This window comes from Puntigrus tetrazona, chromosome 20 (genome assembly GCF_018831695.1).
Source record: "Puntigrus tetrazona isolate hp1 chromosome 20, ASM1883169v1, whole genome shotgun sequence".
NCBI lineage: Eukaryota > Metazoa > Chordata > Actinopteri > Cypriniformes > Cyprinidae > Puntigrus > Puntigrus tetrazona.
Genome location: NC_056718.1, coordinates 13962915 through 13987629, shown reverse-complemented (window position 1 = coordinate 13987629; position 24715 = coordinate 13962915). Strand labels below are relative to the sequence as shown.

Genomic DNA, 24715 nt, shown 5'->3' with positions numbered 1-24715 from the left:
GCATTTATAGAGACTGATGTCCAAGTTTAAAAAAAACAAAACGCACACTCATTTTCTTAAGTTGTACCTTTTTATTAAAAAACGTTAAAAAAGCTACAATGCTCATATAAAATGTTTATACTCTATACTAGTTTAAGATCATACAATAAACAACATCCTCTTAGAATTTAAGTGTGACACAATGTAGAAGAAAACAATTATCAAAGTGTAATAACCTATAATTCGCACAAACATAGTTTATGCAAACAATTTGACAAAAACCAAACAATATATATGTAACAACTGGGGGAACATATTGAGCGAAATAAAACCGTTTCTTGTTGACTGATTCTTAAGTAAAAAAAAAAAAAAAAGAAAGAAGAATACTGTACTAAACGCATTTTAAACACTTCATATGTATAAAGTGTGTTATGACACTCAATGCATAGAACTTGACAAATGCCTTCTCATTATGAGGGGTCCAGAGGACTAATAGACTGATATCCTTAAGCCAATCACCAATATTAAAACAGTTATTTAAAACTAATGCTTAAACCGATAATTGGTGCAAAACAATTCACAAAGTACTAATTCTGATTTACTATGTGCAAAAGGCTTTTGTGAATCAGGCCTATTAAATCCTTTAGAGATAAAAACCCACCCTGAGTTTGACCACAGCCAACACTCACCGTTTGCAGTAAATAAATTAAATAAATTAAGTCACAATATAAAATGGGTTGGCCCCATTATACTTCATTTGTTGATAAGACAAAATATAAGAACTTTGAAGTCTAACAACAAACAAAACCTACGGCTGAGCTGATTGACAGCCAACTGCAATCAAACCTTGAGAGGAAAAAAAAAATACTTTGTGCAAATGAGCACATAAATGTAAAACATGCATCATTGTATGTATACTTGGTGGCTTTTGTATATTGTAGTACTAGATTAAGTTCCTTCAGTTTATGGGGTTTGAAAAACAGAAAACTTGTTGTTGCACATAAGAATCTAATCTCTTCGGTTAAAATCAATTTGTAGACATGTACATAATGTACAGTAACATATTACAAGAAGAATCTATTGTAAAAAATATATATAATTTATATACACATTTAGACAATCTTTTGTCTCCTTATGAAAATATCCCAAGCTTTACAACTTTTGTATACATCTTGTTCTGCTCTCTGTAGTGTCATGAGTATAACAAATAAATTAAATAAAAAAAAACAGCATGTCTGGACAGACAAATACAGAAAAAATCATTAAAACATACAAAGGGTATGCAAATAAGATGACTATGGTCAGCTCATAAAATCAAGGCCATCCTTCAAAAGACATCAACTCTTTTTCCTGAAAGGACTCCAGACTTTACTTGCTTTCCATAAAGAACAGAAAAGCCAGTAACATTAAGACAAGCGTGTAAGTCTCTGAATAAGGTCGAACCTAAGAACCTACAATGATTTCCATGATGTGATCCAATTCATTAAGATCAGAACGACAGTTCGGGGTTGATACTATGGAAGGGGAACTGTGTGAAGGTGCCAAGCTGTCAAGGATGTCATAAGGCCCCATCTTGGGTGCGCTCTGCATGCCGGTCAGCATGGTGTCCAGATCATAGTAAGAGGTGTCCACATCTGAGAACAGCTCCTCGAGAGCAGAGTCTGGACCCGAGGAACCATTTTTTATTTCAAATGTCCCAAAAACTTGTCCAATGGTCTTTGGACTCTCTGTAGAAGCCCCGTCCTCTGCGTCTATCTCCTCGTCTTCTCCTGAACCAAGTCTAGAGTCTTCAAGGGCCTCTTCATCCCTCTCTACACCACTGAGCTCACTCTTCTCCCAGCACTGGCCCATACGCCCTGCCAGGCACACATTAGAGACAGTATCGCTAACAGAAACGGAGCACAGCGTTTCATCAGCTACCACCTCCTCTTCACGGCAACCTTCATAGCTGATGACAGAAAACAGTTTAGGTTCTGCATCCTGCTCTCGCGACCTGCAGAGGACCTCAGTGGCCACCAAGCGCTCGGAGGGACTCTGTCCTGGACCGCAGAACGCCTCAGTCACCATATGCCAGCTGCCATCGTGGGTCATCTCCTCCTGAATCTGCCTGACTGTGTTGGCAATGAGAACCGAGCGGCAGAGGTTGGGCTCCACCAGCATGTGGCATAACTGCAGCTTAATGAGGGACATGTCCAGCAGCGACTGCCGTTGCAAGCTGTACGAAGATGCCACCCTGGCACCTACCAGGCTTTCGTCGGATATCTCTTCATCACCATCGGAAAACTTACGCTTGGTGCCCTTGGAGAACATGTTTAGCCTACAGAAAAGAAAAAAAGGCATAGCGATGGTCAGTTCACATTCATCCAGTTCTATTCAAAGTCAAAATCAATCCTTACCCAGTTTCTTAGATACGTAAAAATTCTCTTTACATTATAAAGTAAAAAAATAATAATGGTTGCAATATCGAAACTAGAATATAAAACCAATACAAATTGACAAAGAATAAATTTGAGGAAAATCATGTACAATTCTATGAAAGCACATTTGAGTGCTTTCAGTCTAACAAAAACATACAAACAAATTCAGACTTAAATTATTCTTTTAGAACATTTAGATTGTATAGAATCATTTGCCATGAATGTCTAGGTATACAAAAATAAAATGGATAATTAGAATACTATAATAGACCTTGATAACAGTCTAATATGACTGACTATGGGTCAAAAAATGCTTTAGTCTAATTAAAAAATATTTCAGAAGAAAAAAATAAACTCCTATGCTTCAGAACAACACAATATTTTGAAGCAAAAAAAAAAAAAAAAAAAAAAATCACATTTTGCATTCATGGTCAATTCTTAACCGCATAAAGTATTTACAATGTAGATCTTTGTAAATGATGGGATTTTTAAGATTATTAAAGTAATATACATTAACTCACACTATATCAAATGAGTGATTTAGCTAATAAAAATGTTGGAATTGTGCTTCAATCCTTTGAAAATAGATAAAAATGGAGGTGAAAGTAGATACCCCAAACAGAAAGTCTAATGTGGAGAGCCACAGTACTGAGACGAGGACTCCCTGTCTCCGTGGCCAGCCAACCAGGATTACAGGAGCCTAAAAGTAACAAACATGCATCCAGTATAGGAAAAACACATGACACCAACCAGCATGACAAAGCACATTATCTGTCATCACACTAGCTCTTGACCGACTGAGTGTTTGTGAGCGTGTATGTGACTGTGTGTGTGTGTGTGTGTGTATGTATGTTGGGAGGAGTAGGGAGGGGGCACAGGGACCTCTGATCGGCTACATATACTGGTGGGTAGGTGAAAGGTGGGGAAGACATAAGACGGTAGCTAAACAATGGTAATGAGTTACATTTCACACATCAAACTCTATGCAAAACAAGCAAACCAACAAATCCATTGAGTGCAAGCACACAAAAAACCACCACATGTATTGCAAAGTCATTTCATGTTAAGAGGGATGACTTAACATAATGGAGATGATTTGCTTGACAGTTAACCAAGATCACACACAAGTACTTTAAACCCATAACCACACTGTTAACCAGATATTAAGGGCATGGTGGTGTGCCTACCTGAAGCATGGGTGACATCCCAGCACTGTTGAAAAAAAGACCAGAGTGCAAGCTGACACACATCCGCTGCAACTAAAACTACAACCAACATTTCGTACACCGGCACTGCATTCAGTTAATGATAGAGTGCTGCAAGAAATGAGTCCTAAAACTGGGAAACGAGATGAGATTTTTTGAACCTCGGGTCCTGCCGTCCCGAAGGCAGTGGGTTTTTGAATAAATACCTGAAATAATGTCCGTGATTAACACAAGCGCAATATACTTTGCGTTTTTTACTCTACAACATAAAATTCCAGTCATTATTTTTTTTTGAATCTCGAAACGGTTCTGAATGGAACTGGGACATTAAACTGAATTAAGGCGAATATCTACTTTTACAGCCCTGCTGTGTTTATGCTCACGCTTTTGCAAAATATTCAAACTTTCCAAACTGTTGCCTTTACAGATTAAAAGATTTGGCGGAAACTCAGTGGTGATGACGGTGTCCTGCGGTTGTGGCATAGTTTATTTATACATTTCAGCAAATTACATTTAGACATCAAAGTTGCGATCATTTTTAAAGATTATAATAGTGAATTATACATTTTCACCGTTCACATATTTTTTTGCACTTATCCAGAAGTCAGCGGGAATATCCTATTTGCTTTCCCTCCCACTCAAGGCAACCAGTAGGATGACAGCTTCTAGATCACCCTACAAAAACAGGGGATTCCTGCAGCACTCTATATCAAGAAAGATGTTCAGGAGATCTCCATGTGCTCTTACGTATAACACTTTGCATTTGAGGAAACTGGAATGCTACATTGCAAGTGGTGGCACATAACTAATCAAGAGAAATGAATGAAGAGAAAAAGATCAGTGAACAATTCTCCTAGTAGCTGGAGGCTAAACTAAATCAAACTTACAGCGAAGGGGGCAATGGATAATTGATCCACAGTGAACGTATCATACAGGCTCCACCCAGACCGACTCACTTCCCTTCCCCCACCGCACTGACGTGGTCAAAAAGTGCGCTACTGGGTAAGTAACAAAATAAATAAAAACCAGTGAAATAAACACCCAGACTCTTAATTCGAAGGTGCGATGGACAGTAATCCACTAGATAAATATAAAAAGGAGGTTACTCACATACTCCCTGACATGCGAGACGGGGAAACAAAGGTATAAACCTCTCTGCCGAGACGACAAAGATGGAAGCCATTTTGATTTTTCAAACGGGTCCGCTGGCTAGTCAACTTCGCCAACCCAAACAGCATCTTCAACGTTTCCGAACGCTTACCGTGTCGACAAAATGCACGTGAGAGTGAAATATATTTTGGAGACACACACACATGACATGTAAAGGCAAATAACAGGGGCGGCTAAAACATGGACCGCACGATCACTTCCGCAAACATGCCGCTTTTCGAAATCGACCGCGCTGCGATTTAACCATCGCGGATCGAGATCATCTTAAGCGGTGCGACTACATAATATAGATTGTATTTAAGTCGCGCGTGCCGGTGCGCTCGGGCTTACCTCGTCTTATTTGTGTTCTTTGGCGGCGAGCGTCATAAGCGTGTGTAGGCCGGGTTTAATACTGAAGCTGCAGCTCCTCTGGCCTCTCCAGCACAGATTGCAGTGAGCAGACGGCGAGCAGCGAGAGGCAGCCAGCTGCAGCAGTGAAAGGGCCGATGGGGGCGGACGCTCGCTTCTTGATCGACAGCAGGCCTTCGCAGGAACGGGGAGCCCCGAACAAAAGCGTCTGTGATTCTACCCTGGGCCCCAACTTCAACAATGCACATCTTGTTTTGGAGGCATCTTAAAAATCAAACGGACACGCACGGATTTATGATTTCTCATTTGGGCGCAAAGAAGGGTTTAATGGTTATAGATGGCATAAAGAAATAAAATTCGTTAATATTTGAGAGATTCACTCTTTATTTAAAGTGAGTTATACTGCTGGCAGTGTCAGATATTTGCTTGGGTATTAGATGTCAATGTTTGAAGTGATTTTCAGAGCATTTTTACATTATGACTCGTTTTTTTTTTACGTCATGTAACTAATATGAACACAGTATGTTAAAGGAGGTTAAAGTTGTGTTGGAGGAGATCAACTGTTTTGTTTTTGTGATTTTTCTTTTTAACAAAAATAAAATTATGGTGTAGAAAATAGCTAGACGTTTTCTCAGATTTTCCTTTTATTGTAACTTGTAACTGTTATTATATATATAATAAATATAATATATATATATATATATATATATATAATATAAAGTTCAAAAGATTATAGTGTAAATAAATTGTGAATTTTAATTCTGGGGGATTTCTGAGGATTTGAGTTGGGAGTTTCATTGCTATAATACTGCAAAGCTGGTACTTCTGCCTTAAATGAGTTCAAGTCCTGTCAGTTGGACACTTTTCACCAATTTGGGGGATTTGTGTTACTCCTCTGTCCGTTTTGCTGACAAAATGCAGTAGTACAGGCCACTCAAATGACATTCACTTACATTTCCCACCTTGACAGACCAAGAGAGCATTATCGTGGGGGGAGAGAATTAATCTCCAGATTAACGCCAAGTGAGTCTGCATACATTTGATGTATCTGATTATTTGACCTTAAAAATGTTATATACTCGAGTCTACAAGAGCAAGAATGTTTGTCACGTGAAACCGAAGCCAGATTCCTTTGACTCTGTTCGCTGCCTCCATCTAGTGGCTCTACTGAAACACACCAATGCAAAAGGACGCGCTCAGCTTTTCGCTTTTACTCATAAACCCCGGATTTTTTTATGCTTTTAACTGCACTAGGAGTTTTCCTTTCTTCATTTTTTACGCGTGTCCTTAAAATTGCGACTCAATATTCGATTAAAACACGCCGAGCATGTACCTTGAACAAACAAGTAAAGCCATAAAGATCAAAGGTCAAAATTCCGCAGACTTTTCCTGCCTCTTCGTTTTGACGCACGCAACGAATTGTCAACAGGTAAAGGCAAATTTTTCCTTGAGTTATGTTTTTAAACCCAATTTCTGTATTTTTTATAATATATTTCAGAATTATTATTATTATCAGCCTGCCATAATAACTTTGAATCATAGTGTCAGACTTCTTTACTTTCACTTTCACTCTCTTTAGATTACACAACATAGCTTTTCTAACAAGAGCGGGTCGCCCCTCTGAGAAACGACCAGATCAGGACAAATACTTTTTTTAGCGTCTTAGCACGTGTTGGTAGCGAAATGGCAGAGGCTATACTCGGAGATCAAGACCAGTACAGCTGCTCGATATGTTTGGACTTATTGAAGGATCCCGTGACAATTCCGTGCGGACATAGTTACTGCATGAGCTGTATCAATGAGTGCTGGAGTACGAATGATCAGGAAGGGATCTATAGATGTCCACAATGCAGACAGACCTTCGATTCAAAGCCTCCGCTCAACAGAAGTACAGTGCTTGCTGAAATAATGGAGAAACTGAGGAGCACAGGGCTGTCGGAGTCTGCTCAATGTCTTGCTGGACCTGGAGAGATTGCGTGTGATTTCTGTTCCGGAGAGAGGATCAAAGCTGTCAAGTCTTGTCTGGAGTGTAGAGCTTCTTATTGTGAAATACATGTACAGCCCCACTATAATGTTCCTGCCCTGAAGAAACACAAGCTGGTGAAAGCTGCAGTCATTCCAGTGTGCCCCAAACACGACAAGCTCCTCGAGGTTTACTGTCGAACCGACCACAAATGTGTCTGCATGCACTGTTTACTGGATGACCACAAGGGCCACGACACCGTACCGTCTACAACAGAGCGCAACGAGAAACAGGTGAAGATGTCCAGCCTTTTTTTTAAAATAGGTCACCAAGACTCGGAAGGCCAGTGTCTTGCAGACTTTAGCTCTTACTTGCCTCAACACACCTGTCTGGAAGTTTGAAGTATACCTAGCAAGACATTAATTAGTTCAACTGTGTTTGAGTAGAGTTGGAGCTAAACTCTGCAGGACACTGGCCCTCCAGTACCAAGTTTGGTGACCTCTTTTTTGCTTTTGATTGCACTATTAATCATACTCTTCAGGAAAATAAGCACAGGCCAATTGTTTAGCACATTTAATTTCTAATCGTTTGTTATATCCAAAGTAAGCATTAGATTGAAGGGTGTTTCACGCAGAAATGTAGTGTGTAAGCTTTTTTTCCAAAGTAAATGTGGGTGTCTTTACGAAAAAGGACACTTTAATAGGCACCAAATTACCAAATGATGTGAGGTACAAAAAGCACACATGGGAACATTACAGAAATTCACAGTGTATAGTAGGCCATACAAACAGTGCAACAGTAAAGTGCTGTTCACATTTTGGATGAGTCCAATTGCAGTCCTGAACTGGACCACATGGAGATAAATCCACATGGAATAAAAAAAACCCCAAACAAACTGACTTGACCAGTCCAACTCTATCAAGAACAGAGATCCATTTAGAATAACGAATAAATACTGCAACATACAAATGACCAATCAAAACATAAACATCCTGAATGTGTGTGGAAACAATGTGAATGTACTGCATAAATACATCGTTTTGTGCCCATCAATATACAGCACTCAGTACATTAACACTGTTGACCTTACCCTAATTCAGTTCTGGGAATTCAGTCTGTGTTTCACACAAAGTGTAAAATTATGTCGTGACTTGTGATTTGCTTTCAGATAAAACTCACACAGTCTCAGACAAAAGTCAAGAAGACAGTTCAGGCAAAAGAACAAGAGCTGCAGATGATGAAAATAGACATCGCGTCTCATTCAGTAAGTTCTGATGGAAAACAAATAGCTTTCACAGTTTAACAAAAAGTGTTGGATCTTGTAATTGTAAACAACATTTTTGGTTTGCTTTGGTTCTCCTCAGGATTCTGCAAAGAAGGCAGTGGAGAACAGTAAAAAAATGTTTAGTGAATTAGTGAAACTTATTGAGAAAAAAAGCAATGAGGTGATTGAAGAAATAAAAGCTCAGGAAAAGGCTGATCTGGATCAAGGCACGAAGCTACAAAAGAAGTTGGAGGAGGACATTACTGAGCTAAAGAAGAGAGATAGAGTTCTAGACGATCTTCTACAGGCAGACGACATTCAGTTTCTTCAGGTACAAGCACAATAAGTAATATGACTCAGTAATATAAGAAATATTTGAAGCCAGAATTATTCGACATAACAGACTACAAATGTTGCCAGTTATATTTCTTATTCAATGAATGTTTCCTTCCTCAGAATTATAAATCTGTGTCCTCTTCATCTGGTTCTGATGAGTTGCGAAGTTTCTCATTTCAGCCACACTGCTCTTTTGAGGACGTAAGAAAACTTATATCTGAACTTACTGGGAAACTTGAAACTACTTGCACACAGGAAATAAGCAAAACGATTCATAAAGGTAAAGTAACAACCACTTCTATTAAATGAATTCTTGAACCTGATTGTATGTGTCATTGATGAAATGGTTTAATGAAATCTCTTTTTTTAGTTTCAGATTTGTCTGCAAAGGGGCCTTCGTTTGACATTGTAGTTGGAGACAGTGTCCGCGTGAAGCCATCTGTTGTAACTCCAATACACAAATGGGGATCGGTTACTTACTTGAGTGTTGGTGTTGTTAAAAGTGAGAGAACTGAAAGATATTGACGTGTATTTATATTAGGCCTCACAATTCCTGTTATGTACCGCAATAAGTATTATACACAGGCACAAAGTATATAAAACTATAGTCTCACTTGATGTCTATAGTACCACAGACCGAAAAAAAATTTTATATTGCAAATTGTTGTGGTTATACTTCTGCAGAAATTCAGGGCGACTTGTTGACTGTCGATTTCCCTGAACAAAAAAACTGGACTGGTGCAGTTTCAGAAATGGAGCGTGCTGGTTCAGGTAATCTACCATCTAGCATTCATTCAACGAAAAACATCTAGTGCATTTAACTGTCAGACTATTACACACTGCATCTGAGCAGTTTTGCTCTATTTTACTTGTTTCAGATTTGTCAACCAAAAATGGTCTATTTGACATGAGTGTTGGAGACAGAGTCAGAGTGAAGCCTTCCATTACCACCCCAAAACATAACTGGGGTAGAAACGTCACTCATAAGAGTGTGGGTGTGCTAAAAGGCAAGATCTGCTTTTCCCCTCTGATATACTATAAATAATTTGTTATGAAGCAATTTCTAACTAGAGTATAAGTGATTTCTCTTGTTTTGCTTAGACATTAAAGATGATGGAAGTGTGGTTGTTGACTTCCCTGGACATGCAAACTGGAAAGGACTTCTCGCTGAAATGGAGCTAGTTACTAATAATGATGAGATTGGTAAATAAATGTTTTAACATTTAAAAGTAAATATGTTAAGCGTCAGCAGAACATTAAGCTTCATCGCAACGTTTATGTTTTAAGAATGAATATGGCAATATATATATATATTGTGTGAGGCAGAGAAGCACAAGAGAAACAGGTGCAGTGAAAACCCCGGGAGTGTATTTATTAGACAATACACAGAAGGTGGCGGTGAGTCCGTGCGAGAGTGCGGCGGTGAGTCGGGGTGGTGTAGCGGTGAATCCGGTGAGTGCAGCGGTGAGTCGTCTCTGTGTTTCCCGTGCTTAGTAACGTGAGGGAGTCCACTGTGAGGTAGTAGGGGAAGTAGCTCAGGCAGGCCCGTCCGCGTTGTAGCTTCTGGGAGACAAAGAAAGAGACAACAGGTTAGCTTGCGTTTCGAGTCTCGTGGCTCACGAAGCGTCGCCTGGCCGGGCTTATCTGGCCCGCGGCTGATGAGCTCAGGTGTGGCGAATCCGTCGTTGAGTGGCTGGTGTAGGTGTTCCGTGTTTGTTCCCAGGGCAACGCTGATCGATCCTCGGGGCCTCGTCACACTCCCCAAGCGCTGTCCTGGTCCTGGTGGATAAAGCAGAGCGTAATAACGTAGAAATTTGGGGTGGGTGGGGTGACCCCTGACAGACCTGCAAAAGCCGACCACATCCGCGATAGGCCGTCGGCGTTGGCGTTAGGCTGTCCCGGCGCGGTGTTACACGTCAAAGTGGAAGTCCTGGGCGCGAGGAACCAGCGGGTCACCCTGGCGTTCGTGTCCTTGGCCTGGCCATCCACTGGAGGGTGCGTGGTCGGTAAGTAGGGTGAACCGCCGGCCCAGGAGGTAGTACCGCAGTTCCAGGACTGCCCACTTGACGGCTAGGGCCTCCTTCTCCACCGCGGCGTAGTTCTTCTCGGCGGGGGTCAGCTTCCTACTGATATATAAGACCGGATGCTCCTCACCCTCCTGGATCTGGGACAGCACGGCTCCCAGACCCACATCAGAAGCATCCGTCTGTAGCAGGAAGGGGCAGCCGAAGTCCGGGGCTCTCAGGACAGGGTCTGAGGTGAGTGCGGCCTTAATCCTCTGGAACGCTTCCTCCGCGTCGGGGTTCCACAGAACCCGTTCAGGCTGCCCCTTCCTGGTCAGGTCTGTCAGAGGGGCGGCTATGGAGGAGAAGTCGGGGATGAAACAACGATAGTACCCTGCCAACCCCAAGAAGGCGCGTACCTGGGTTTTGTTGGTGGGCCTCGGGGTCTCCTGGACCGCGGTGACTTTACTCTCCTGTGGCCGGATCAGTCCTCGCTTTCGGTAACCCAGGTACTTCGCCGAAGCGCCAGGTGACATTTCTTGGGGTTGGCGGTGAGTCCAGCCCGTCGAAGATCCCGAAGCACCCTCCGCGGCGCTCAGATGGTCTTCCCAGGTCTCCGAGTGAATCACAAGGTCGTCGAGATAGGCTGCGGCGTACTGTTGGTGGGGTCGGAGTAAGATGTCCATTAGTCTCTGGAAGGTGGCTGGTGCCCCGTGTAGACCGAAGGGAAGGGACCGGTATTGCCAGTGGCCGCCGGGGGTGGAGAAAGCCGTTTTGGCTTGGCTTCCTCTGACAGCGGAACCTGCCAGTATCCTTTGGTGAGATCGAGGTGGAGATATACGGGCCCTTCCAAGGCGTTCCAGCAGTTCGTCTACACGGGCATGGGATATCCGTCGAACTCGGAGACCTGGTTGAGTCGCCGGTAGTCATTGCAGAAGCGGAGGGTGCCGTCCGGTTTTGGAACCAGGGCGATGGGGCTGGACCACGGGCTGCGTCGATGGTTCAATCACCCCCAACTTCAGCATTTGGTTTACCTCCTCCTCAATAGCTCGCCGGCGGAGCCTCAGGGATCCGGTAGGGCGCTGCGGGACGATGGCGTCGGGAGGGGTCGGATCTCGTGCTGGAGGAGGTTAGTCTGCCCGGCGTGGGCGAGAACACATCCGAGAACTGCCCGACCAAATGTTGGAGTTCCGTCTTCTGTCGCGGGAGCGAGCAAGGCGTTAATGTCGACGACCGGCCCCTCCTGAATGGCGAGTGTGGAAAGGTGTTCCCTAGTCCCCACCCACTTCTTTAACAAGTTAATGTGGTATATTTGTTCGGTGCGTCGACGGTCTGGTTGGCGGACTCGGTAAGTAACCGGGCCAACCTTTTCCAGGATGGTATATGGACCTGCCAGGTGGCCAGGAATTTGCAAGCATTGGTGAGGACTAGTACCGTGACCGGTCGCCGACCTGGAATTCCCGGGGTTGTGCAGGGCGGTTATATAGTATCGTTGTTGTTGCTGCTGGGCCTGCGTCATGTGCTCCCGCACGCAGAGGGCATCACCCGTTCAATTCGGTCCCGCATGTGGGCGTGTTCTCGACCGACCTCTGGGCATCCGGCTGCTGCTGCTGCTCCCAGGCCTCTTTTGCCACGTCCAGCAGGCCTCGCGGCTGTCGGCGAACAGCAACTCGAATGGGGTGAAGCCGGTGGAGGCCTGGGGCACCTCTCGCACTCGAAGAGGGCGTGGGGAGCATCTGGTCCCAGTCCCGTTTGTCCTCGGAGACAACCCTTCTCAACATCTGCTTCAGTGTCTGGTTGAACCGCTCCACAAGTCCGTCCGTCTGGGGTGGTACACTGAGGTGCGCAGCTGCTGGATCCGTAGCAGCCGGCAGAGGTCGGCCATCACTCGGGACATGAGCAGGGTGCCTTGGTCGGTCAGTATCTCCCGGGTATCCCCACTCTGGTGGACAGGGTGAAGAGCTCCTGGGCGATCGCCTTGGCGGTGGCTTTGCGGAGTGGGATGGCTTGGGTTGCGTGGCGTGGTCCACGATCACCAGGATGTGTTCGTGGCGCGGGCAGACCTCGGCACGGGCCCACCAGATCCATCCCGATGCGCTCGAAGGGCACCTCGATTATGGGCAGCGGGATAAGTGGACTAGGGGAGGTGGCGGGCGAGGTCTTCTGGCACTCGGGGCAGGCCTGGCAGAACAGTTTCACATCTCCGTCGAGCCCGGCCAGTGGAAACGGTCCCGGATCCTCTTGATAGTGTTGGCGGCCCGAGGTGTCCGGCCAGCGGTGTGGGCGTGGGCGAGCTCCAAGATGGTGTCCACTTTCCCTCGGGGCACCACCAGGAGCCGTTTCCTCCCCCTCCGCTGGGCGACACAATAGAGTAGGCCGTTCTCCACAATAAAATGGGGAAGAGGATGGGGGCCGGGCATTAATCCATGAAATGTACCTGGTTCCAGCAATTCTTGAGCCGGTCATCCTCCCGCTGAGCCCGGCGAGCAGGCCCCCTCCGACTACCTGTTGGAACACATCAAAGAATACATTAGTAGTATTCGGAGGGGACTCACCATCTCTTCCGCTGTCCGATGCTAGGAGAACGGCAGGGGCGGCGGTTCCTCTCCCCTCTCGCCTCTTCCGGCGAGGGCTTTGAGGCTGACAGGCTGTGTCGCGGTGTGTAGCGCCTCCTCGAAACCCGGCCAGTCCCGCCCGAGGATGATTGGTACCGGCAGGTCCTGTGCGAGGCCCACCTCCAGGGGCCAGCTTCCTCCTGTCGTAATACGGTGATGAGGCGGGTGGAGACTTTCCTGGTGTCCCGTGGGCGCAGGTCAGTGGCAGCCGTTTCCGCGGTTCCGTGCGCGGTAGGTAGGAGGCGGGACTGAACCAGGCTGATGGTACTGCCAGAGTCAGGAGGGCTCTGAACTTCCGTCCATTCAGGCCGATGGGGATTTCCGGTGCGGCGGGGAAGCTCCCGGTGGAGACTGCAGCCTGCCAGCCACGCTCTAGAGGAGTTGGAAGCCTCTTCGGTTGGCATCGGCTCATCTCTCACGGTCGGGACCGCCGCCCTCTCCATCGGGTGGCGGGTGCCCTCCGGCGCGCGTCGCTCCTGGGACACCCTCCGGGAAAAGATGGCGCCCGCTGCCTCTCGGCGCTGCGCGGCTTCCGCCAGCTCGACCGCCTCAACCAACTCCATGATTCTTGGGGTTTCTCATACCGACCGCCTGGCGATAATTCCGGGGAGAGCCCGCAGGAGCCGGTCTATCACCACCCTTTCCACAATGATGGCGGGGGTTGGTGTCCCATCCAGGAGCCAGTGTTGCGCTAGCCGAGTAAGTTCGGGCGGCCTGGGTCCTTGCCGGCTGGCGAGACTGGAAGACCCACTCTTGGAAGGCTTGGGCTGCGCGAGACCGGTGATAGACCGACCCTGCCCAAGATTTCCCTCTTTGGGTCGTCGTATATTCGCCAGGTCGGCCGGCATGCTGAAATAGGCGCTGGGGCTCTCCTGACAGCAGCGGGGCCAACGCGCGTGCCCAATCCCTCCGGTCCCATCCTTCCGTGGTTGCGACGCTCTCGAACATCTCGAGATATATTTCAGGGTCATCGCTGGCGGCCATTTTGGGTAGCAGCTGTGTGGCTTGCATCCGGGGATCAGGCACGACGGGGCGTGGTTGAGTGGCGGCGCGGAGAGCAGCGAGCTCCTGCTCGGTCTCGTTCTGGCGGGTAGCCAAATGCTCGACGATCTGTTGCTGGCGAATGGAAACCTCTGAGAGGCGTTGGAGGAATTCCTCCATCTTCGCCGGGAAGCGAGCGCTTGCCTGGGGGGAAAACAAAGAGAGAAGTTGATGTTGTGGGGAACCTTTAATAGAGGCGGCGATAGCGCTCTTCCTTTTTCTCTTTGTTTCCTCCGTTCTCTTGCGCTTAAAAACTGCTCGCATTCTCCACCACTTGTGGCGAGGCAGAGGAAGCACAAGAGAAACAGGTGCAGTGAAAACCCCCGGAGGGTGTATTTATTAGACAATACACAGAAGGTGAGCGGTGAGTCCGTGCGAGGAGTGCGGCGGTGAGTCCGGGGGTGGTGTAGCGGTGAATCCGGTGAGTGCAGCGGTGAGTCGTCTCTGTGTTTCCCGTGCTTAGTAACGTGAGGGAGTCCACTGTGAGGTAGTAGGGGAAGTAGCTCAGGCAGGCCCGTCACGTTGTAGCTTCTGGGAGACAAAGAAAGAGACAACAGGTTAGCTTGCGTTTCCGGAGTCTCGTGGCTCACCGAAGCCGTCGCCTGGCCGGGCTTATCTGGCCCGCGGCTGATGAGCTCCAGGTGTGGCGAATCCGTCGTTGAGTGGCTGGTGTAGGTGTTCCGTGTTTGTTCCCAGGGCAACGCTGATCGATCCTCGGGACGCTCGTCACAATATATATATATATATATATATCTTGGACCTTCATGTGATCTTTCAGGACCTTCAAGTCTGGATTCCAATATTAAGATCGGAGACACAGTTCGTGTGAAGCCGTCTGTTGTTACTCCAACCCACAAATGGGGAGCAGTCACTCACAAAAGCATTGGTGTTGTTAGAAGTAGGATCACTGAGCTTAATAACTATTAGCAATACAAATTATGAATGTTGAAACAAATGATTAGTGTCTCACTGAATGCCTGTTATCACAGAGGGAGAAAAAGCAGCATACTTTACATTAATGATTTGTCTTTTTGCATTTGTAGAAATTCAGGACGACTCTTTGACTGTAGATTTCTCCGAGCAGAAAAACTGGACTGGTATCGTTTCAGAAATGGAGGTTGTGGCCAGTGCTGGTTCAGGTAGTTTCTTCTGTACCTGTTTTAAGACATGACTATTTATATAATTGCAGACAGTTGCAGCCTAAATGTGAAAGTGCCTACTGTAATATTTCATTTGTTTAAATTTGTCAAAAACAACAAAAAGCCTTGAAATGGAAATATTTTTTCTCTGTTTATGTAAATGAAGTGCTCTAACTAAGCAAGCCAGAGACGACAGCGGCAAGGAACCAAAATCTCATCCATACAGAAATGAGAAAAATAACCTTGGGAGGAACAAGGCTCAGTTCTCCTCTGGCTGGATGACCAGCACTTAATTTCCAGTTCAATTTTAAACGCAGCTATGTCAGATTGTGCAAAGGACTTGTAGTCTGTGTGTGCGTGTGTGCACGTCTGTTTCCGATGATCCTTTCGTTTTAAATGTATACGAGTACATTGTGTTCCCGGAGCTATTAACTAATATTGATGAGTTTTTTAATTATTAGATTAGATTAGATTTAACTTTATTGTCATTACACATGTACAAGTACAAGGTAACGAAATGCAGTTTAGGTCTAACCAGGAGTGCAATAAGCAGCAAGTGCAGGATATAGGTATAAATATAAATTACAAGTGCACATACAGGTAATATGTACAGGAGATAAATATGTATAAATTAAATTACCGGTGAATGTGTTGAGAGCATAATACACAGGTTGCTATTGTCTATGAAAGGGAAATTTACAGTTAGGCATGTATGAACAATTTACAGATGGTTATGTACAAACAGGATATACAGGATATGTATAGACAAATTTACAAGAGTATGTACAAAGGATATGTACATACATTTACAATAGATATATACAGTGGAGTGCAACGAATGTTAAACAGTGCAATTTAGAGTCCTTAAGAATACTGCTTGCTCGACGCAAACAGTGTTTTTTCTGGATATCCTCAATGGATGGAAGTGGAGTTCCCGTGATGCGCTGGGCAGTTTTCACCACCCGCTGCAGTGCCTTACGCTCAGCAACAGAGCAGCTCCCATACCAGACTGTGACACAGTTCGTTAGGATGCTCTCTATTGTGCAGCGATAGAAGTTCACCAGGATGGCTAAGGACAGCTGGTTCTTCTTAAGTTTCCTCAGGAAGAAAATACGCTGGTGAGCCTTCTTGACCAGGCTGGAGGTGTTGGTGGTCCAGGACAGGTCTTCAGAGATGTGGGTTCCCAGGAACTTGATGCATGAGACTGGCTCAACAGCAATCCCATTGATGTGGATGGGATCATGTGTGCCTCTTCTCACCTTCCTGAAGTCAGATTATTTTCTTTGCACCACGTGGCCAGATGCTGGACCTCCTCCCTGTAGGCAGTCTCATCATTGTTGCTGATGAGACCGATCACCGTAGTATCGTCTGCAAACTTGATGATTGAGTTAGATCCAAACACAGGCCTGCACACAGTCTTGTGGTACGCCAGTGTTGAGAGTGACAGTAGTGGAACGGATGTGGCCTGACCTAACATGCTGAGGTCTGTCAATCAGGAAGTCCACAACCCAGTTACACAGTGAGATGTTACTGTCAAGATCTCTGAGTTAGGTAATTAACTTAGAGGGTATGCCAGTGTTGAATGCTGAGCTGTAGTCAACAAACAGCATCCGTGCATAAGTGTTTTTATTGTCCAAGTGTGTGAGTACAGAGTACAGTGCGATGGAGACTGCATCCTCAGTGCTCCTATTGCCTTGATAGGCAAACTGGTGGGGGTCCAGTGTGGAAGGCAGAGAGTCCTTCAGATGTGACAAGACTAGTCGTTCAAAGCACTTCATAATGATGGGTGTGAGTGCTACAGGGCGGTAGGCGTTTAGGCACACTGGGCTTGAGATTTTCGGCACTGGCACAATGGAGGTGGATTTGAGGCATGTTGGCACAGCTGCTTGGGCAAGGGACATGTTGAAAATGTCTGTGAATACCCCAGCGAGCTGCTCTGCACATGCCTGTAGTACGCGTCCAGGGATACCGTCTGGTCCAGCAGCCTTGCGCGTGTTAATCCGGCTCCGTGCGTTGTAAACCTCTGAGGAGATGAGTGTGATGGGTGGGTTGGTTGAGGGGGTGATCTTGGTGACCGTTTCATTATATACAGTATTATAGTATTTCCATGACGTTTATGTAGCAGCTATGCAGCAGAATTTTTTTAGACGTTTATGACGTTCCTTGCATTTCAGGATCTTCATGTTTGGACTCTGTTATTAAGATCGGCGACCAAGTTCGTGTGAAACCATCTGTTGTTACACCCACACACAAATGGGGAGCAGTCACTCACAAAAGCATTGGCGTTGTTCAAAGTGAGAGCACTGATATTGATTTCCTTGCTAATATTAGGCACGCTATCTTCATGCATTGTGCTTTTGTTAGTATAAATGAAACGATGTTTGCCATTTAAGTGAAAAAAATGACATTTATTTACCAAAATTTACTTTATTTATGTATTTATTTTTGCAGAAATTCATGATGAGTCTTTGATTGTGGATTTTCCTGAGCATAAACAATGGACTGGTTTAGTTTCAGAAATGGAGCTTGTGACCGGTGCTGATTTAGGTAATTTGCCCAAGCTATTTTTATATAAGTTTGTACTTTGTAAGTAAAAAAGCTTTATTTATAAAATTGATTTACATATTTATTAACAAAAAAATGTTTCAGTTGACATTAAGGTTGGAGACAGAGTCAGAGTGAAGTCGTCCATAATTACTCCAAAACATAACTGGGGTGGATATGTAACGCACAAGAGTGTTGGTGTTGTAAAAGGCAAGATCTGTGTTTTATTGATTATAAAAGGTGGTGGGGGGGAGGGGGTACCACATATATAGTTACACAGAAAATAGATTTGGATCAACTTCCTTCAAAAGTATAAAGGGTTTTCCATACTTTGAGTAACATTTCAGGTTTTCCTTTAACAATATATGTGAGTTTTCCCAAAGCAAGATGTGTGTATTTTTCCTTAAATAACAGACTTGAGGAGTAATCAGTTATTTTAATATATTTATAATTTACAATGGCAGCAATTGTAATGACATTTGGAATAATTTATTTTTTTGTAATTATTGACGAAATGTGATACAGAATAAAGTAAATAAAATACTATTATAAAATATTTGTACAATTTCATATAACTTTTCTATTTGAATATATTTTTTGTGCAGTATATTTACATTTAGTATACAAGACAGTAACTCTTAGAAATGAATTTAAATGGCTGTCCTCTTTTGATCTAGATATCAAATCTGAGGATGTGATTGTGGATTTTCCTTATCACAAAAGTTGGAAAGGCATTCTCTCAGAGATGGAGTTGGTAATCGGCTCAGGTCAGTTTTATCCTGAATTGGTTTTTGTTTGCCACCAACATGCAGTCAAACTGATAAGCCTTTCTGCTTTTCTACAGATGCTGACATTTTGGGATCCTCCTAGACTGTGGATGTCTCTTTTGTTTTGTGAATGAATTTCAATCACTGAAACTTGCCCTTTGTTTTTATTTCTAAGTTTGTAGTTATGTGAAAGGGAAATATTACATACACTTTTGGATTCCTTCTACGGTTTTCCTTTTGGTGTCCTTCACAGCTCAGGAGAGTTATTTAATTCAGATGTTTCAGATTCATTTGCAATAGCAAACCACTCAATTTGACTCATGTATGATTGCATTTTGTAAAAAATCATTCAAAAATAATAATGTATACAGTATACACAAATGTATATTTTGCTAATAAAATATTCATTTTTGCTTTTTGAATGAATTAAACTGTTCTGATATTCAACCATTATAGTTCTTTTCAAATATGTTGGTAACGACTATCTGTGGCCAAGGTTTAGTTGTTGTATATTTCTTTTCTAGCTAAGGTTGAATCAATTAAAGAATCATGTTAAGCTAATTAATATAACTAACAAACAGTTAGTTTGTATGCGCTGCTGACAAAACTATGTATGACAAAACTACATATCCCACAATTCTTTGCTTCCTTTCTCTGCCAGGAAGACTTCGCTAGGTAACCATCTAATGTTGATACTAAAAACTAAATTTAAACTAAAAATCTAAATCTAAACTAAAACTTAAATTTAAAGATCTACGACCATTACTTAAAAACACCGGTCATTGTTATTAGGAAAGTATAAAAAACTATTTTTTTTTTTACATTTAGCACTGTATTTGTGTTTTATGATTAATCATTCCTTGCTTTCACTTTCACTCTCACACGTCTTCCTTCGCTTACTTCCATGGTTCTTTTATAACACAAGTAGGCTTTAGCAGAAATGGCAGAGGCTATACTCGGAGATCAAGACCAGTACAGCTGCTCAATATGTTTGGACTTATTGAAGGATCCCGTGACAATTCCGTGCGGACATAGTTACTGCATGAGCTGTATCAATGAGTGCTGGAGTACGAATGATCAGGAAGGGATCTATAGATGTCCACAATGCAGACAGACCTTCGATTCAAAGCCTCCGCTCAACAGAAGTACAGTGCTTGCTGAAATAATGGAGAAACTGGGGAGCACAGGGCTGTCGGAGTCTGCTCAATGTCTTGCTGGACCTGGAGAGATTGCGTGTGATTTCTGTTCCGGAGAGAGGATCAAAGCTGTCAAGTCTTGTCTGGAGTGTAGAGCTTCTTATTGTGAAATACATGTACAGCCCCACTATAATGTTCCTGCCCTGAAGAAACACAAGCTGGTGAAAGCTGCAGTCATTCCAGTGTGCCCCAAACACGACAAGCTCCTCGAGGTTTACTGTCGAACCGACCACAAATGTGTCTGCATGCACTGTTTACTGGATGACCACAAGGGCCACGACACCGTACCGTCTACAACAGAGCGCAACGAGAAACAGGTGAAGATGTCCACCTCTTTTTTTGATGACCCTTAACCAAATTACTAAATGCTACTGAATAAATGTTTTCAGTCAGAATAAGCAGACTGTAACTGATTTGCCCTTTAGACAAAACTCACACAGTCTCAGACAAAAGTCAAGCAGACAGTTCAGGCAAAAGAACAAGAGCTGCAGATGATGAAAATAGACATCGCGTCTCATTCAGTAAGTTCTGATGGAAAACAAATAGCTTTCACAGTTTAACAAAAAGTGTTGGATCTTGTAATTATAAACAACATTTTTGGTTTGCTTTGGTTCTCCTCAGGATTCTGCAAAGAAGGCAGTGGAGAACAGTAAAAAAATGTTTAGTGAATTAGTGAAACTTATTGAGAAAAAAAGCAATGAGGTGATTGAAGAAATAAAAGCTCAGGAAAAGGCTGATCTGGATCAAGGCACGAAGCTACAAAAGAAGTTGGAGGAGGACATTACTGAGCTAAAGAAGAGAGATAGAGTTCTAGACGATCTTCTACAGGCAGACGACATCCAGTTTCTTCAGGTACACTTTACTTTGAGTGAAGTTTTAATTTAGAGTTAATTATTATTACACACTCTCTGGAGTACTTGACTTTGAATGGTCTATGGTGGCATTCATTGGTCATATTTCCTAATGCTTAATCAGTAAGCTCATCTAAAACAGTACTTTCATGTCTCTTGTATCACACTATGGACTCTCTTTCTCTATTTTTATGTAAACACAACTGCCATATTTTGTCTCAGTTGTCAATAGTAATGAAAATTAGTGATTATTATTATTATTACTGCAATAGTAATGTGCTACACTTTTCTGCAGAATTATGAGTCTGTGTCCTCTTCCTCTGGGCCTGATGGCTTCCAAAAGCATTCTTTTAAGCCTTGCTGCTCTTATCCGGATATAAACAAACGTGTTTGTGAACTTAAAGAGCGACTAGAGGCTATTTTAAACCTGAAAATAAATGAAACCTTTCAAAAAGGTAAAACTACTAAGAGTTATTATCACCGGTTGTATTAGAATGTACCTCTGAGAGATGAAATAGTAGACCTAAATGTTTTACCAGTTTCAGATCTGTCCATAAAGGACCATCCAGACTGCATTAAGGTTGGAGACAAAGTCAGAGTGAAACCTTCAATTAAAACCCCAAAATTTGATTGGGGTACAGTCACGCATAAGAGCGTGGGTGTGGTAAAAGGCAAGATAACTGTTATTCTAATAAACACAAATTATACATTATGCTTCAAGGCATCACAATTAAACATATGCAGTGCACTCATTTACATGTTCCTCTTTCAGATATTAAAAGCGATCAGAGTCTGATCATTGACTTTCCTGAAAGTACAAGCTGGAAAGGACTTCTTTCGGAAATGGAGCCAGTACCTGATGACAATGAGTGTGGTAAATACAAAGAACAGAGATCCCCAGAAGCACTTGAATGAGGAGAACATTTTTGCTACAGAAATGTGACATTTACATACTTGAGGACGCTGTACTGTTTTAACGCAGCTGTTTATCTACAGATTGAGACTGCCACATCATCAGTAAATCATAAAATTCAGTTTTTGCTCACTGTTTTTCAGGATCTTCAACTCTCAATTGCAATATTAAAAAAGGAGACAAGGTCCGTGTGAAGCCCTCTGTTGAAACTCCAAAATATCTGTGGGGTTCAGTCAGCCACGGGAGCATTGGCAGTGTCATAAGTAAGAACATCATTTACTATCATTTATCTGACAGACTGCTACAGATATCGATTGATATTTTGTACACTGACTCATATACAGTATTGTGCTTTTAAAGATAATAAATGTTCTTCTCTCTAGATGTGCAGGGAGAAGCGGTGACCGTAGATTTCCCTGAGCAGCAAGGGTGGATTGGTGAGGTTTCTGAAATGGAGCTTGTCCCTGCTTTAGGTATAATTAATAGAACAATAGTAAAATCTATATAACATATATTTTGTATGTGCTTATATATGTTGTTTTGTTATATAAAATTTAAGTAATGTGTGCTATTCCGTACAGTTTAAGTTAGTCGAGGCATTGATTTCATAGAGATTATTTTTATAGTACATTTTTGCTAACCCATGCCTTGATATGTATATACCTGCAAACATATCTTTTTCTAATATTTATTTGAAGCTTTATAAGCATTTTTCGTACTTAAATGTTTTAATGTAGGTGTATTATAATAGCCTAACTAGTAACACTACTTCTTAGGGTCCCAAACTCATGCCCGTTTAAAGATAGGAAACAGAGTCAGTGTGAAGTCTTCAGTGAAAGATCCAATACACGGATGGGGATCAATTACTCACGACAGCATCGGTGTCATTAAAAGTAAATACACTGCATCTATCACTGGTTTTACTATAATGAAAATGACATTAAACCCGCGATTTGGGGGTTATGAATGACTTTGTGGTTTTCTGCAGGAATTCAGGGTGAGTCTTTGACTGTGGATTTCCCTGAGCAAACAGACTGGACTGGTGTCGTTTCTGAAATGGTTCTCATACAGAGTGATGTTTCAGGTAATCTCAAGGAAATTAGAACGTTATTAAACAAACACCTGTAAAAAAACTCATCTCAGCTGATGGATAGAATATTATTATATGTTTATTTCAGACAAAATCTGTCAGATGAACCATAAAAGTATCGCCCCATATATAATGCCGTAGTTAAGGGTTAAATCATTATCATGCTATGGTTAACTGACTCAGCACTAGAACAAATGCAATGGTTTCTACAATTTTAGTATTCTGAGAAAAAAAGAAAAAAAAAAAAAAATATATATATATATATATATATATATATATTTTTCTGATTTGCACTTCTTCGCTCTACATTTAATTTCTAGTGATCATCTTTGTATTTGATTACAAAGATCCTATTTAAAATTAACTGATCTAGACAATGACGTCCCTGCAATCAAAAGTTTGAAATGCTTGAAAATTGATTGATTATTGTTCAACTAAATGAGGAATGTTGCCTTGGCAATTCTATGAATTATATAAAACTTTATTGAAGTTCATGTTTATTTTATTTCATGTAACAAACATTTTTAATGGATTCATTTCTGTTTTTATTTTAATGTAAGAACCCTGACCCATTGGTTCATGACGTTTAAATTGACATTGCGTATATTCCTTTATAATTCAGAAGTACTCATCTTAAGGTCTGGAGCAAGAGTCCGCGTTAAACCCACCATCAGCACTCCAGCTCATGGCTGGGGAAGTGTCACCAAGAAGAGCATTGGAGTGGTTGTAGGCAAGTGTTATCCACCAGTTACAATCAGCTAAAAAATTGGTATTTAAGTCACAGCTAGCATTTTCTGTTTCATAAGAGCCGGTGGCACTTTTTGGAATAGACAATAGATAATCACCAAATACAGAAATGTCAAAGGATATAAGTAACATTGTCTTTCTACCTAATATCTTTAACAGCTATAAATGGAATCAAAGTGACTGTGAACTTCCCGGAGCAGTCTGGCTGGACAGGCATTGTCTCAGAGATGGAGGTTGTACCTTAACGATGATACGCATCATCCAGGAAATGTTCACTGCATTTACACTGTGTAAGGGCATATATAAAGGTTTGGGGTAATGAAGAAACACAAATCAATAATTCCCACAATGACCTGACCACTACTTCTCATTTTAGCTGTGAAACTTACTTTACTTACTTACATTAGGGGATGATAACAATGTATTTTTCCACTCCTGTAGGTTTTAAAGAAATAAAACTTTCATGTCCTGTTTGTCACTTCTATTTTGTTTCGGTTCATGTTTTCATGTCTTCTGTTTTGTAAATTGTCACAGTGTGTCTCAGTCGGCTCCTACTGCTCCCCCGCTTGTGGATCATGTATCTTCAAGAAACAGCTGAAAACTCACCTCTTTCAGCAATACTTGACCTCATCAAAAAATAATAATAAAATCATTCTCACTTCTCCTTTCCCTTGTTTATTCCTTCCCTTTCTGGCTTGTACTAATTTGAACACTGCATGTGACTTGGTGTTACAAGCTCTTACTCTGTCTGTTTGTCTCTCAAAAAATGAATCGCTTGTTGTACTCTCAATTGTAAGTCGCTTTGGATAAAAGCATCTGCAAAATGACTAAATGTAAATGTAATGTATATCAGGGTCCTGTACAGTGATGCTAGATTAACAAATGCAGAATTAAAGGATAAATTTCAAGTTAACAAAGCCAAACCACTCTCATCTGGCTTTGTTGCTACCGTGATGCTTTAACCTTCTTTGTCAACTCAGGCTTTGATCCTTTAAGTTAAAGTTGCTTGTGTAATGGATTAATAATAATATAAATCATATATTTATATAAATTTTTAAAGCCAGACCTTTTTTTTTTAGTACTAGCGATGGGGAAGTGACTCTTTTGTGTCACATGCATCACATTGT

General features: G+C 42.7%; 3 protein-coding genes across 28 annotated transcripts; 2 read left to right on the top strand and 1 right to left on the bottom strand.

The window, feature by feature from the left end:
* Positions 1-51: 51 nt before the first annotated feature.
* cdca4 (cell division cycle associated 4) lies at positions 52-5671 on the bottom strand. 17 transcript variants are annotated; one of them, XM_043219576.1, is made up of 4 exons: positions 5102-5671; positions 4712-4857; positions 3584-3608; positions 52-2296 (listed from the first exon to the last, which is right to left on the bottom strand). In XM_043219576.1, the coding sequence occupies exons 2-4, from the start codon at positions 4782-4784 to the stop codon at positions 1423-1425; spliced, it is 972 nt and encodes a 323-aa protein (XP_043075511.1). In that variant the 5' UTR covers positions 4785-4857; positions 5102-5671; the 3' UTR covers positions 52-1422. The 17 variants fall into 17 exon arrangements, with proteins under 17 accessions (XP_043075511.1, XP_043075523.1, XP_043075526.1 ...); XM_043219588.1 differs by adding an exon at positions 3010-3096 and having other exon boundaries at positions 4489-5665; XM_043219591.1 differs by lacking the exon at positions 4712-4857 and adding an exon at positions 3010-3096 and having other exon boundaries at positions 5102-5665.
* A 612-nt stretch (positions 5672-6283) lies between these two features.
* ftr97 (finTRIM family, member 97) lies at positions 6284-19238 on the top strand. Of its 5 annotated transcripts, XM_043219968.1 has the most exons (16): positions 6284-6548; positions 6699-7375; positions 8251-8346; positions 8447-8677; positions 8803-8962; positions 9053-9184; positions 9367-9453; positions 9561-9689; positions 9784-9885; positions 15120-15239; positions 15385-15480; positions 17655-17774; positions 17932-18027; positions 18130-18234; positions 18702-18791; positions 18869-19238. In XM_043219968.1, the coding sequence occupies exons 2-16, from the start codon at positions 6803-6805 to the stop codon at positions 18892-18894; spliced, it is 2163 nt and encodes a 720-aa protein (XP_043075903.1). In that variant the 5' UTR covers positions 6284-6548; positions 6699-6802; the 3' UTR covers positions 18895-19238. The 5 variants fall into 5 exon arrangements, with proteins under 5 accessions (XP_043075903.1, XP_043075905.1, XP_043075906.1 ...); XM_043219970.1 differs by lacking the exon at positions 15120-15239; XM_043219969.1 differs by lacking the exon at positions 17655-17774 and having other exon boundaries at positions 6285-6548.
* Positions 19239-19440: 202 nt separating this feature from the next.
* Positions 19441-24252, top strand: ftr79 (finTRIM family, member 79). Of its 6 annotated transcripts, none has more exons than XM_043219974.1 (13): positions 19441-19466; positions 19717-20304; positions 20413-20508; positions 20609-20839; positions 21134-21293; positions 21378-21509; positions 21611-21712; positions 21895-22014; positions 22135-22224; positions 22528-22644; positions 22740-22835; positions 23464-23571; positions 23748-24066. In XM_043219974.1, exons 2-13 carry the CDS (start codon positions 19732-19734, stop codon positions 23831-23833), a joined length of 1911 nt encoding a protein of 636 aa, XP_043075909.1. In that variant the 5' UTR covers positions 19441-19466; positions 19717-19731; the 3' UTR covers positions 23834-24066. The 6 variants fall into 6 exon arrangements, with proteins under 6 accessions (XP_043075909.1, XP_043075911.1, XP_043075910.1 ...); XM_043219976.1 differs by having other exon boundaries at positions 19450-19466; positions 19720-20304; XM_043219975.1 differs by having other exon boundaries at positions 19450-19583; positions 19720-20304.
* The last annotated feature ends 463 nt before the right edge of the window (positions 24253-24715 follow it).

What these genes read in the sequence shown, in the direction of transcription:
- ftr79 (XM_043219977.1), top strand. Translation starts at nt 19,732, where the DNA reads ATGGCAGAGGCTATACTCGGAGATCAAGACCAGTACAGCTGCTCAATA. An exon ending in GAGCATTGGCAGTGTCATAA is followed by an intron (nt 22,015 to 22,134) that starts GTAAGAACATCA and finishes TCTTCTCTCTAG; the next exon opens with ATGTGCAGGGAGAAGCGGTG. An exon ending in CATACAGAGTGATGTTTCAG is followed by an intron (nt 22,836 to 23,463) that starts GTAATCTCAAGG and finishes TTTATAATTCAG; the next exon opens with AAGTACTCATCTTAAGGTCT.
- cdca4 (XM_043219576.1), bottom strand. Translation starts at nt 4,784, where the DNA reads ATGGCTTCCATCTTTGTCGTCTCGGCAGAGAGGTTTATACCTTTGTTT. An exon ending in TCTCGCATGTCAGGGAGTAT is followed by an intron (nt 3,609 to 4,711) that starts GTGAGTAACCTC and finishes TTTTTTCAACAG; the next exon opens with TGCTGGGATGTCACCCATGC. An exon ending in GGATGTCACCCATGCTTCAG is followed by an intron (nt 2,297 to 3,583) that starts GTAGGCACACCA and finishes TCTTTTCTGTAG; the next exon opens with GCTAAACATGTTCTCCAAGG.
- ftr97 (XM_043219968.1), top strand. Translation starts at nt 6,803, where the DNA reads ATGGCAGAGGCTATACTCGGAGATCAAGACCAGTACAGCTGCTCGATA. An exon ending in AAGCAAAACGATTCATAAAG is followed by an intron (nt 8,963 to 9,052) that starts GTAAAGTAACAA and finishes CTCTTTTTTTAG; the next exon opens with TTTCAGATTTGTCTGCAAAG. An exon ending in GAGTGTTGGTGTTGTAAAAG is followed by an intron (nt 18,235 to 18,701) that starts GCAAGATCTGTG and finishes CTTTTGATCTAG; the next exon opens with ATATCAAATCTGAGGATGTG.